Genomic DNA, 12,116 nt, shown 5'->3' with positions numbered 1-12,116 from the left:
TGGACTCCAGATGCCCGGTGACTTCTAGAGATGAACATGGGCAGAAGGAGCCCCCTCAGCCCATGTGCTCATGAATCGTATTTTTCCCCAAGCCAGGATTTCCTATTCCCAAACCCTGGCCGGATGGAGAAAGAGGCTACAAGGAAGAGGAAGATGCCCCGGAACACCCAGGCAGGTGAGGAGGAAGTCAGTGCCCCTTTCCCCCTCTCTCCTGCTCCATCTCCCAGCCCAGCATGGCCCCCGGCTGTAGGACAATCCCGCTGCTGACGCTGTCCTGCCGGGGACACACTGGGGAGATCTCCTTCCCCTTCCCTGTGACATGGAGGCAAATCCCATCCTCTCCTTGTCCTTCCTCCTCCAGACATGGAGCTGAGGATGGAGACCAGGGAGGACAAATCCCCACAGCAGAACCTCATGGAAGAAGCTGATTTTAGCAGGTCCACAGCACATAAATCCAACGGGGAGGAAAATCCCTGGAGATCCCGCAGGACGAGGGAATCCAAACCCATCCCAGGGTGCTCTGAGGAGGAAAGACCCACCCTGTGCCAGGAAGGCAGCCGGAGATCCAGCCAGGCCTCTGAGCTGGTGGTCAATGAGCAGCTTCAGGATGGGGCGAAGCCATACAAGTGCTTGGAGTGTGGGAAGAGCTTCAGCTGGAGCAACAGCCTGATCCAGCATCAGATGATCCACACTGGGGAATGGCCCTACGAGTGTGGGAAATGTGGGAAGGGCTTCAGCTGCAACTCCGAACTCATCATCCACCAGCGCAGCCACACTGGGGAGAGGCCCTACGAGTGTCCCGAGTGTGGGAGGAGTTTTCGGATCAGCTCCAGTCTCCTCGTGCACCAGAGGATTCACACAGGAGAGGCCCTTCTGCTGCCCTGACTGCAGCAAGGGCTTCAAGCACAACTCCACCCTCATCACCCACCGGCGCATCCACACTGGGGAGAGGCCCTATGAGTGTCCCCAGTGTGGGAAGAGATTCACCCAGAGCTGTACCTTGACCAAACGCCAACAGAGGCACCGGTAAGGGAAGCCCTGCGAGTGCCCCAAGTGCAGGAAGAGCTTCGTGCGCTGCCCCAGCTCCATCCCCCATCAGAGGACCCACGTTGGGCAGAGCTCTCATGACCCACGTTCACAGTGATCTGTGTTGGGAACACACTGGGCTGGTGGTCATTTTAGTTTGGTTTCAATTATCTTTTGGTTCATCTTCATCCTTGTAAAACAGACAAAATTGGGGTAAAAATCAACAAATTCAACAAAAGCATCTTAAGCCTCACTTTTTACTAGTGTTTCAAGGGAATCTGGGATTTAGGGAGAAACTTGGGGGTTGTGGTGGTACTTGGTGGAGTTGTCTCCATTTCTTGGCACTCAAAGGGATGAGAGGGTTTGATCTGCCACCTCTAAACCACTCCAAAATTTTACCATTCCACAGCCTCTAAGGGTGTGATGCCTTAAGCTTTAGCTTTCATATTTTTCATATTCTGCGCTGCCTAGGTTTGTAGTTTTGAACTTCATATTAAGTGTTGGTGAGCTCTCTTCACAGAGTAGGTAGACAAAACAATTCCTTTTCTAGCTTGATACCAAGGGCAGTTGTTACAAGTTTCAGGCCCAAAAGCATAAACAAGGGTGGACTAAAGGAAGAAAACAAGAAGGATGGGACTTCATCATCTGAAGCTGTAATTGGACCATTAATCCCAATATGCAGATGAACCTAAGCTTACAAAAATGTGAGACCTTACAATCAGTTGTTCATCCATTTTTGTGGCCATTTTTGGTTGATCTTGGGTGTAGCCCTGGCCAGGCTCTTGTACTGCCCAAAGCATATCTTTTAAGGCCTTTTAATAAACTTTATTCTTACCTCTGTGCAGCCTCTGTTCTAGGTCAGCCTTCTCAAGGCATCAGGTGGAATGGGGTTGGAAGGGGACTGGGCGAAGTGGGATGCAAATCAGGTGGGGTGAGATGGGCATTGGGTGGGGCAGGATGGGTGGGATAAGGATTGGGAGGTGTGAAATGGGCAAAATAGGGGTTGGGAAGGAGGTCTTGATGTCCAGCAGAGATGAGATGGGTTGGCCTTGGGATTGGGGAGGTGCGGTGGGGTCTGGAATGAGACAGCCAAATTTTGGGGATGGTGAAGAGAGGGGGAGCCCATTACTGGGTGAGCTTTTGTGTGAGGTGCCCCTGCCCAGGGAGGCAAAGATTTGGTTTCAATTGAACATGATTAAAGTGAGAGGTGTGGGCAAGAGGGAATTCCATCCCTCTGCCTTGGAGTATGGGCCCTGCGAGCCCAGGAAGAAACTCCACCCTCGTGGGGTGGCAGCCCAGGGATTTCTGATTGGCTTTGGGCCCCTGGTGTTTCTCCCTTGCTGTGTTCCCAGTCGTCCCTGATTTTGAGCTCCACCCTGATTCTCAAAACCCATCTCCCTGCCTCTGTTCAGGGCTGTCTCTGGATCTGAGTTTGTTCCTGAGCTGGATAAATGGTTTCCTGAGCAGAGTCCCATCTCATTGGTGTCCCGTGCCTGTTCCGGGTAACTGTGGCTTCCCTGGACATGATCCTGCGGCCCTGGAATGCAAGACCCCGCAAAATTGAGACACAACCCGCCCCCCCACCCCCCCCAGACCCCCCAAAAGTCCCAGAATTATCTAATATTTGCCCAAATCCTCCAAAATTCCCTTAATTTCTGTAAAATGCCCTTTCTGTCCCCTCCCGGACCAGGTGCCTCCACTGGATCTTGGGGATGCCCCCAGGAATTTGGAGGGGATCTCTCCTCCCTTGCCACCCCAAAAAAACCATGGCTTTAGGAAAAGAAAATTCTCCAAAATCCCTTGGATTCAAGGGGGAGTTCCTCCATTTTTAATGCATTTTTTGTGTGTTTTCCCCAAATTTTTCATTTTTTTATTTACTATTTTTTTTTCATTTTTGATGGTTTTGGCATTTTTTGAAGTGAGCTTTTGGGGGGGGTTCCCCCAATTTTTTTGGGGGGTCCCTCAATTTTTTTTCTGGAGGTTCACCCCCTCCACCAATATTTCCTCCATCCCTCTCCCCCCAAATTGAGGTGAGAAAATATTTTTTTTACTTTTTTTCTGGTTTTATTTTTTATTTTTACCTTTCCCCCCCCTTTTTTTTTTCTTTTTTCCTCTTTTTATTTATTTATACTCAATTTGGGGGGCTGAGGGGCAGGAACTTTGGGGTGGGGTCATCTGGGGGAACAGGAAACAGGGAGACCCCCGTCCCCAAAAAAACGGAAAAAAATCCTGAGATTTCTGGTGTTTCTCCCCCCACCCGCGGCGTGAAAAAATTTATGTTCTCAGATTTTTGGTGATTTTTGGGGAGAGAGTTGCAATTTTGGTGGAGGTTTTGGGAAGGCTTGCTGGTTTTTTGGGGAGTTCTCCCATGTTTTGGGGTGGAATTGCAGAAATTTGGGGGTTCGGGGGGAAATTTGGGGTTTTGGGGCGAAACTTTGAAGGTTCTGGGGGGAATTTTGGGGTTTTAGGGCAAGAATTTAAGGATTTTTTTCTAACATTTGGGTGTTTGGGGAGGAAATTTGGGGCTTTGGGGAGAACTTCGGGGTTTTTAGGGAGAGGATTTGGGATTTGGGGAAAAAAATTGGGGATTTGGGGGGGAAAATTTGGTGGTTTTGGGGGGAAATTCAGGGGTCCTGGTGGAGTTCTGATTTTGGGAAGGGGATTTGGGGAGGATTTTTTGTGTTTTGGCAGAATTTCCATTGATGGGGAGAGGTCCTAATCCCAGTGAGGAGGGGCATTTTGGGGAGGCCTGAATTTGGGGAGGGGTCTCAGGGAGGATTCCCAATTTTGGAGTGAGATTTGGGGGATTTTCCAGCGATGGGGAGGTGTCTTGGGGGTGGGATTTGGGGAGGGGTCTCATCAGGGCACCATCCTGAGCTGGAAGCTGGGGAGATGTTGGGAGTGGAATTTGGGGAGCGTAATAAATGGAAATGATTTGTGCTAACTAAATTGTAACTATTTGGAAAATTATTATTAGAAGCAATCAAGGGAATTGGTGATACAAGGCAGATGTACCCCTTTGCAGATGTTACATGTTGAAATTAAGGTACAGGATGTAGTTTTGAGGTAAGTGGTGTCCCAAGAAGAAATCAACCTTGAGATGGATAAAGTTGGAACAACTTTAGGCATAGGCCTGAAGATTATGAAGTGTAAGACTAATTAGTGGAACACAATGCTTATTTACATAACACTTAGTACCCATGCAAAACCTGTAAGGTTATCCAGAGGACAATGAGGATGAGTGTAAGCCTTCATCCAAAATACCATCGAAAGGAGACTGAAGACCCCCTAGCAACAAGTGAGGCTTGCGCCATGAAGAATAGTGATGTAAAATTAAAGAATCAAAAATAGGAGGAGACTTAGGGGAAACATTAATGAATATGTATAAGCATACAGTATATAAGTTTAGTTTGAATTGCTTTGTTTTGGTACGTGAGGCAGGGTGAGAAGCCCTGCCCATACCCCAGTCAGTTTTGCTCATGCTTTAATCATACTCAATTACTAGCAAATTATATTCACATATATATATATATATATGAAGATATTCACTACATTGTACTCTTTTACTCAATTGTTTTCCTTTTATACCAAATTTCTATTCAATCCACTAAATAGTATTATTTTATTATATTGCATCCTTGTATTCAATTCACTAAGTTGTATAATTTTTTCCCTTGTTATTTAATTGCTGTTAATTCAATAGATCTAGTTGTCTGATTTTAATTTCATTTACAACAGCACCAAGAAGCAAAGGGGCTTACTGAGAGCAAGCAAACTTAATCCTCTGCCAGGACACAAATTTAGAGGGCAAAAAATTAAAAAACCCCACAGCATCAGCCCAGCTTCCCAGTGAGAAGGGTTGGAACTCTCTGCCCTCAACACTTCCCCAGCAGGTTTACAAAGGTAACTGGGATCTAAGCTGTGCCCTCTGAATCAACAGAGCCAGCCTCCCTTCAAGCTGAAAAACCACAGCCCCAGTTATAGCCCTGGGTGCCTCCTGTGCCCCAGAGAATGGCCCGGCTCACCCGGCCCAGCCTGGCCCGAGCAGCCCGGACTGGCCTCAAGGGATGGGCTCCACCTGCCTGCTGTGCCCACAGGCCGGGCCCAAGGGCTCACAAGAGGCTTCCTCCCAGCTCTGCAAAACCTCAGCCAAGACTGTCCCCTTTGCTGTGCTGAGAAGAGTAAAAACCCCTCTCAGTTTAACCCCACTGCACTCCTCCTGGGGAATCCCTGCACACCTTAGGAGAGAGCCCAAATTTGCCCTGTGTGCCTCATGAGGTGCAGGCCCAGGTGATGCCACTGAAGGAAATGTGCCCTCACAGCCCAGGGACGCTCAGCATGGGCTCCCCCAGCCCCTCGGGGCCCCACCGCTGGTCACGGCAGCCCCTGCCTGGCTCCTGCCTGCCCACACCGTGGGCACCCCCGTCTGCTCCTGGACATGGAGCTCAGCTGGGGCTGGTGCCGTGTGGGCTTTGCTGGTGGTACCAGCTGGACACTGGGGTGACAGCTCCATCTCTTTATTTGAAAAAAAACCATGGGCCAACCCCTGCTCTGGTGGACAGGGGCTGCCCAATTTCAGTCCTGGCCAGGGAACAGGGCCAGGGGGCTCAGGGGCAGAGGGTCTCGCTTGGGAGGTGTGGGTCTTGGGATGCCCTCAAGACGGGGATGCAGCCGCAGCACAGCAGATGGGGAGAGATGTGAAGAGCGAGGATAACAGGTCAGCTTCTCAGAGACTAAAATCTTTGGCTGCTCTTCTGAAGCTGCAGAGGTGCTCCTGTGGAGAGAGGAGGTGGCTGAGGCCCCCAGCTACTGCTGGCACTCAGGGACCCTCCTGCACAGCAGGGCCCAGAGCGGCCAAGGCTCCCCAGCATGGCTGGAGCTGCTGGCACAGCTTGGCCCAGCTGGACAGCTGCCCCTCCAGGCCCCAGCGAGCAGGGGATGGCTCTGGGCAGGGTCCCTGACCAGGAGCGGGCCCCAGAGCACCTCTGCCTTTCAAGGGCAATCTCATCCCCGCTCTTTCTCCTGCCCACCTTGCTTTGCCTCTGCCTGCTGCTCCTGGGGCTGCTCTTGGCCAGGAACCCTGAGTGGGAGCCAGCACTGGCTGCAGCCCCAGCGGGCTCCCCAGGACAAGGCCCAGCAATTAAGAGGCCAATGAAAGGCCTGGGCAGCAGCAGAACTCTCAGCAGAGTTATTTGGGCAACCAAGGCCTACCCACAAGTGCACAGCAGCCTCACTGGGAATGTTTCCTGACTATGAGCAGCCTTTCAAGAAGCTGTTTGAGGCTGAGATCGCAAAACACTCACCGTTTTCCCTTCTGGCAATACCAGATTCCGGCACAGCACATCATCAGGAAAACTGCTCCACCAGCCACAATGGCCATTAACTTAATCAAACCATCTGTTCCCTGGTAGAAAACTCTTCTCATGCTCTCCCAGATCTTCTGAGCATGTGCTGTGGTGCCAGCTGCATCTGTGGGAGCAATGGGCAGCGTGAGCCTTTGCTGTGCTCCATTGCTGAGCTGGCAGCACGCTGGATACAGCCAGGACGTTCTCTGTTTCCCCCAGAGCTGGGGCCTGCAGGCACCTTGCCACCCCTTGGCACAAGACTGCTCAACCCCCTGAGCTCGAATGACACAATTTCTCTGTGCTGTGCTGGTCTTCTCCAGGCAATACTTCTCAATGACATGGGTAAGGATCAGGAAAATGCCCAAGGTTTTGGAAATGCTCCAGGGCCACCCCTCTTCCAAACGGACCCTAAACCTGAACTAGCCTGAGACTGGAAATTTTCAAGGGATCTCAAGGTGTGCGTGGCCCATGCTGCAGTTTGGGCTCCCGGTCAGCTGATGCCAAATGCCTTCCTGCAGAGGCTGGGGAGAAGCTGCAGCCAGGCCAGGCTGGGAAACAGCCCTGTAGGCCATGAAAGCAGCAATGGGGCAGCAAGGCTGCCATGGATTCCTTCCTGCTGTGCCGGGCACACGGCGTGTCCAGATGTACAGAGAAAGCCCCCGGCTGCTGAGTGTCAGGAGAAGGCTGAGGGACATGGACCCACCATGGCGTCCCTCCAGATCATTCAGGATTACGTCCAGGTGTTTGAGTTCCCCCATTGCTACATTACTATCTCCTATAGGTTTGTTCTTCTTTCTCAGGGGACCATTATATAAAGTATTTGCATTTCCCAGGAATGGATCCCACAGAACCAGTGGTCAGCCTGTGGGATCAGCAGGGAGGCACCACACACCCCAGCGATGGGAGCTGGGCTTGCTGGCAGAATTTAGCTCAGGAGCTGGGAAAGTCCTCCCTGCAGACACACCTATAACTCAACAGCCACAGAAGCTTCAGTCATGTCTGCTGATCTGCACAGGCAGCACTGAGCCACAGGAGCAGTGAGAGGATCACGCAGGGTGAGGGCACAACCATGCACGGCTCTGTCCTGGCACCTGCGGAGATGCCACCGTGGCCGAGCCTTGGGCTCTGAGCTGGAGGCTCTCCCAGGGGGAAAGGCCTTGACCTACCCTCATAATCTTCCTCATCATCAGGCTCAGTAACTGATATGGATGGGGAGTCCGGATCATCTTCATCATCAGGTTCATCTGCAAAGAAAGTCAGGACAGAACAACTCCCGTGACACTGCTGAAGATTCTTCTTCAGGCTGGAGTGGCAGTGAGTACACCCAGGTGACTGCTGCCCTCCAAGGCACTTCCTCATCTCTGCCTTCAACTCAGTAGCAAGGGCAGGGGGACCACATGCCTGCAGTGGGCCCACAGTGGGATGGAAGGAGCCCCTTGCATGGCAGTCAGGGGAGAAAGGACTCCCTGGAGCTGCCAGCAGCTCTGAACTGAGCCTCAAGCAGGGCCAGGGCTTGGCAGCTGGAGCAGGAGCATCTCAGGTTCCCTGGGGCCAGAAAGGAGCCACACAAGGCAGAGCCCCAGGGCACAGCCCTGAGCCCAGCCCTTCCCTCTCTGCTCTTCTCCGTGGCTGCACAGAGCACACGGAAGGAGACACTGGCATTACACACAGGAAGAGGATTGACGGCTAAATGCTCCTTCCTCCCACTGACAGCAATGCTGTGGGATCACTCAGGGCTCCAGAAGGGAGCAGGGCAAGGTTTCCAGAATCCGTCAACCTTCAGACTCTTGAAGGAAATGGCACATGAGTGAGCTCTTGCCACCTTGACACGGATTGTTCTGTGCGGAAAGGGACATCGAGAACTTGCCTCCAGCATCTGGCAAGGTCTTCAAACCGCCATTTACCAGCACTTCCAGATGCTCCATGTCACGATCCCAATCTAGAAGGGAGCACAGATCAGAACCATTCCATGGTGTGCTGGGATCCCCTTCTGCCTTAGGGAACTGGGCACTGCAAGGGGGTCGGGGAAGGCCATGGGAGCCAGATGTCAATGGACATGGCCAAAGCTGCAGAGGGGCCTGAGGAAAGCTCTGGACTGGCTCTGGACATTCTCAACACCTTTTCCATGCTCTGTACAAAATCCCTGAAAGGCAGGCACTGCCAAGCAGCAGAGATTTACAGCTCAAGCCTCAGCAGGGCTCAGGCCCAGAGGCACAGCAATTACCTCCTGGGACTGTGCCTGGCATGGCCTCCCTTCCTGCAGCAGAGGCTGCCCATGAGCCACTGCTTCCTCCGGGAAATGGCACCTTCAGCACAGCCTTTGGGTTCATCTCTGGAGGAAGGAAGAGCCACAGCTCGATCAGATAGAACCATTCCCCGTTGAGGAGGTGGCATGTTCAAGTGGCAATATTTGTTAAAGTCATGGTTAAGGATCAGGAGAAAGGCCAGGTTATTTGGGCTGGCCGGGGCCCTCCCTCCTCCAAACAGCCCCTACACCTGTTCTAGCCCAAGACCGGGAAATTGCAAGGGATCTCTGGCTGTGCATGGCCTGTGCTGCAGTTTGGGCTCCCTGTCAGCTGATGCCACATGTCTTCCTGCAGGGACTGGGGAGAAGCTGCAGCCAGGCCAGGCTGGGAAACAGCCCTGTAGGCCATGAAAGCAGCAGTGGGACAGCAAGACTGACATGGATCCCTTCCTGCTGTGCCAGCCATAGCATGTCCAGATGTGCAGAGAAAGCCCCCAGCTGCTGAGTCACAGGAGAAGGCTGAGGGATATGGGCTCACTATGGCGTCTCTCCAGTTCACTCAACATCTTATCCATGTGTTTGGATGTCTCCAGCGACTTACTATCCTCTGTAGGTTTGTTCCTCCCTCTCGGAGAACCTTAACAGAAAGTATTTCCATTTCAGATGAATGGATCCCACAGAACCAGGGCTCAGCCTGTGGGATCAGCAGGGACACACCACTCACCCCTGTGATGGGAGCTGGGCTTGCGTGCAGCAACCAGAAAAGGAGCTTGAAATGTCCTTGATGCAGACACACCTGTAACTCAACAGCCACAGAAGCTTCTGTCACCTGGTTTGTGACAGGTTGTCAATGATTATTTCTTGTTGGGACAGTGAGAACATACCTGCATGGGGCTCCAGAGGCTTAAAATCTTCATGCAGCCAAGCTGCTGGAGGAGGCTTCCTACCACCCTTGTCTAGAAAGGAGCACAGATCAGAACCATTCCATGGTGTGCTGGGACCCCCTTCTGCCTTAGGAAACTGGGCACTGCAAGGGGGTCGGGGGATGGCCAAGGGAGCCAGATGTCAGTGGACATGGCCAAAGCTGCAGAGGGGCCTGGAGAGCTCTGGGCTGGCTCTGGACACTCTCCACCTTCTTTGCAGGCCCCATGCAACATCCCTGGTGGGGCAGCGGCACCAGCCCAGGGCCCAGGGGCTCTCCCTGCCACAGAGGAAACCATTAAGCCCTGGGCCAAACTGCAGCATTCAGTGCCACAGATATCCCTACCTTCCTCCTGCCCTCTCTCCTGCCCTCCGTCCTTCAGCTGGGACAGCTCCCCCAGCCCAAGGGGACAGAGCCAGGCCCTCTCAGGGCACACTGGAGCTTTACCCTCCCCTCAGCCCTTTCCCCACCATGGGCATTCCTTGAAGCCGCTGCCAGGTTTTGGGATGTGTCTCCCATGGAGGGACCTCAGCAGAACTGCTCAGTAGCCGAGTGCCCTGAGCCTGCTCAGGATAATTCCTCTGCACTGTGCTCACACAGCCAAGCAACAGAGATGGCAGCTCAAGCCTCAGCAGGGCTCAGGCCCAGAGGCACAGCAATTACCTCCTGGGACTGTGCCTGGCATGGCCTCCCTTCCTGCAGCAGAGGCTGCCCATGAGCCACTGCTTCCTCCGGGAAACGCTGCCTTCAGCACAGCCTTTGGGTTCATCTCTGGAGAAAAGAAGAGCCACAGCTGGATCAGGTGGGGCTGTTCCCCAACAGGAAGGTGGCATCTTCAAAAGGCAATACTTGTCCAAGTCATGAATAAGGTTCAGGAAGCCATCAAAACTTTGGAGCCATGCCAGGGCCCTCCCACCTCCAAAGAGCTGCCATTCCACATCTACCCCAAGACTGGGAAATTGCAAGGGATCTCTGGCTGTGCATGGCCTGTGCTGCAGTTTGGGCTCCCTGTCAGCTGATGCCAAATGCCTTCCTGCAGAGGCTGGGGAGAAGCTGTAGCCAGGCCAGGCTGGGAAACAGCCCTGCAGGCCATGAAAGCAGCAGGGGGCAGTGAAGCTGCCATGGATCCCTTCCCACTGTGCCAGGCACGGCGTGTCCAGATGTGCAGAGAAAGCCCCTGGCTGCTGAGTCTCAGGAGAAGGCTGAGGGACTTGGACCCACCATAGCGTCTATCCAGTTCACTCAGCATCTTGTCTTCTGTGGGTTTATTCCTCCCTCTAGGAGAACCTTAACAAAAAGTATTTCCTTTTCAGATGAATGGATCCCACAGAACCAGGGCTCAAGCCTGTGGGATCAGCAAGGACACACCACTCACCCCTGTGATGGGAGCTGGGCTTGCGTGCAGCAACCAGAAAAGGAGCTTGAAATGTCCTTGATGCAGACACACCTGTAACTCAACAGCCACAGAAGCTTCTGTCACCTGGTTCATGACAGGTGGTCAATGATTATTTCTTGCTGGGACAGTGAGAATATACCTGCATGGGGCTCCAGAGGCAGAAAATCTTCATGAAGCCAAGCTGCTGGAGAAGCCTTCCTACCACCGTCATCTAGAAGGGAGCACAGATCAGAACCATTCCATGGTGTGGTGGGACGCCCTTCTGCATTAGGGAACTGGGCACTGCAAGGGGGTTGGGAAAGGCCGTGGCAGCCAGATGTCGGTGGACATGGCCAAAGCTGCAGAGGGGCCTGGAGAGCTCTGGGCTGGCTCTGGTCACTCTCCACCTTCTTTGCAGGCCCCATGCAACATCCCTGGTGGTGCAGTGGGACCAGCCCAGGGGCTCTGGGGACTCTCTCCCTCCCACAGAGGAAACCCTCCCTTAAGCCCTGGGGGAAAACCATCCCCAACACTTCCCAGGGAGAAGGGAGCACTGTCCCGGGAAAGGGGACCGAGGCTGCCGGCTCACCTGCTCGCCGTGCTCGCCACGGAGCAGCCTGGGCAGCCCTGTCAGGCAGGGCCACTGCCAGGAGGAGCAGGAGGAAGAGGTGCAGAGCAAAGGCCATGGTGCCTTGCCCACTGCCAGTCCTGCAGCTCTTGCTGCCACCACTGTCCTGACACCACTGTCCCAATGTCAGCACCGCTGCTGCCACAACAGTCGTGGTCAAAGACTGACTGCTTGATCCTTGTGGTGCTGTGCAACCACGGGGCTCTGGGAGCTCTGTGACCTCAGAGCCTGCTGTCACCTCAGCCTGCTGTCACCCCAGAGACTGCTGTGACCTCATGGCCTTGGCTGTACCCCCTGAGTGTTCTCCCATCTGTACTCCAATCTGTACTGGACTGATTGTAAATCTTTGACTTCATCAAAGGGTCATTGCTAAACAAAACCTTGGTTTTGCCTGCTGACACTGCTGGTCATGTTCTGTCCCATGAGATGCTCTTGATGGTTCCCTCTTTTCCTGGGCATGGCACTGGAGGAGGTCCAGGCCCAGGTGATGCCACTGAAGGAAATGTGCCCTCAGCCCAGGGACACTCAACACAGACTCCCCCAGCCCCTCAGTGCCCTGCCGCTGGTCACAGCAG

General features: G+C 53.4%; 1 protein-coding gene across 2 annotated transcripts; it reads right to left on the bottom strand.

The window, feature by feature from the left end:
• Positions 1-5,527: 5,527 nt before the first annotated feature.
• LOC111942569 (uncharacterized) lies at positions 5,528-11,731 on the bottom strand. 2 transcript variants are annotated; one of them, XR_015281754.1, is made up of 13 exons: positions 11,503-11,731; positions 11,074-11,145; positions 10,914-10,985; positions 10,760-10,825; positions 10,202-10,309; positions 9,501-9,572; positions 9,341-9,412; positions 9,218-9,253; positions 8,596-8,703; positions 8,239-8,310; positions 7,336-7,615; positions 6,330-6,495; positions 5,528-5,800 (listed from the first exon to the last, which is right to left on the bottom strand). XR_015281754.1 is itself a non-coding variant. In XM_086872772.1 (13 exons), the coding sequence occupies exons 1-13, from the start codon at positions 11,597-11,599 to the stop codon at positions 5,602-5,604; spliced, it is 1,281 nt and encodes a 426-aa protein (XP_086728898.1). In that variant the 5' UTR covers positions 11,600-11,731; the 3' UTR covers positions 5,528-5,601. The 2 variants fall into 2 exon arrangements, 1 of the variants encoding a protein (XP_086728898.1); XM_086872772.1 differs by having other exon boundaries at positions 7,538-7,615; positions 9,155-9,253.
• Between the last annotated feature and the right edge of the window lie 385 nt (positions 11,732-12,116).

This window comes from Cyanistes caeruleus, unplaced genomic scaffold, assembly GCF_971803275.1.
Source record: "Cyanistes caeruleus unplaced genomic scaffold, bCyaCae1.hap1.1 HAP1_SCAFFOLD_76, whole genome shotgun sequence".
Classification (NCBI taxonomy): domain Eukaryota; kingdom Metazoa; phylum Chordata; class Aves; order Passeriformes; family Paridae; genus Cyanistes; species Cyanistes caeruleus.
The sequence above is the reverse complement of the archived record's forward strand: the minus strand, read 5'-3'. Positions and strand labels throughout refer to the sequence as shown.

Coding starts and splice junctions, on each gene's coding strand:
- LOC111942569 (XM_086872772.1), bottom strand. CDS start 11,599: ATGGCCTTTGCTCTGCACCTCTTCCTCCTGCTCCTCCTGGCAGTGGCC. Junction 9,413..9,500: donor GCCTCTGGAGCCCCATGCAG/GTATGTTCTCAC, acceptor GTTGAGTTACAG/GTGTGTCTGCATCAAGGACA. Junction 8,311..8,595: donor GCCAGGCACAGTCCCAGGAG/GTAATTGCTGTG, acceptor GCTCCCTTCTAG/ATTGGGATCGTGACATGGAG.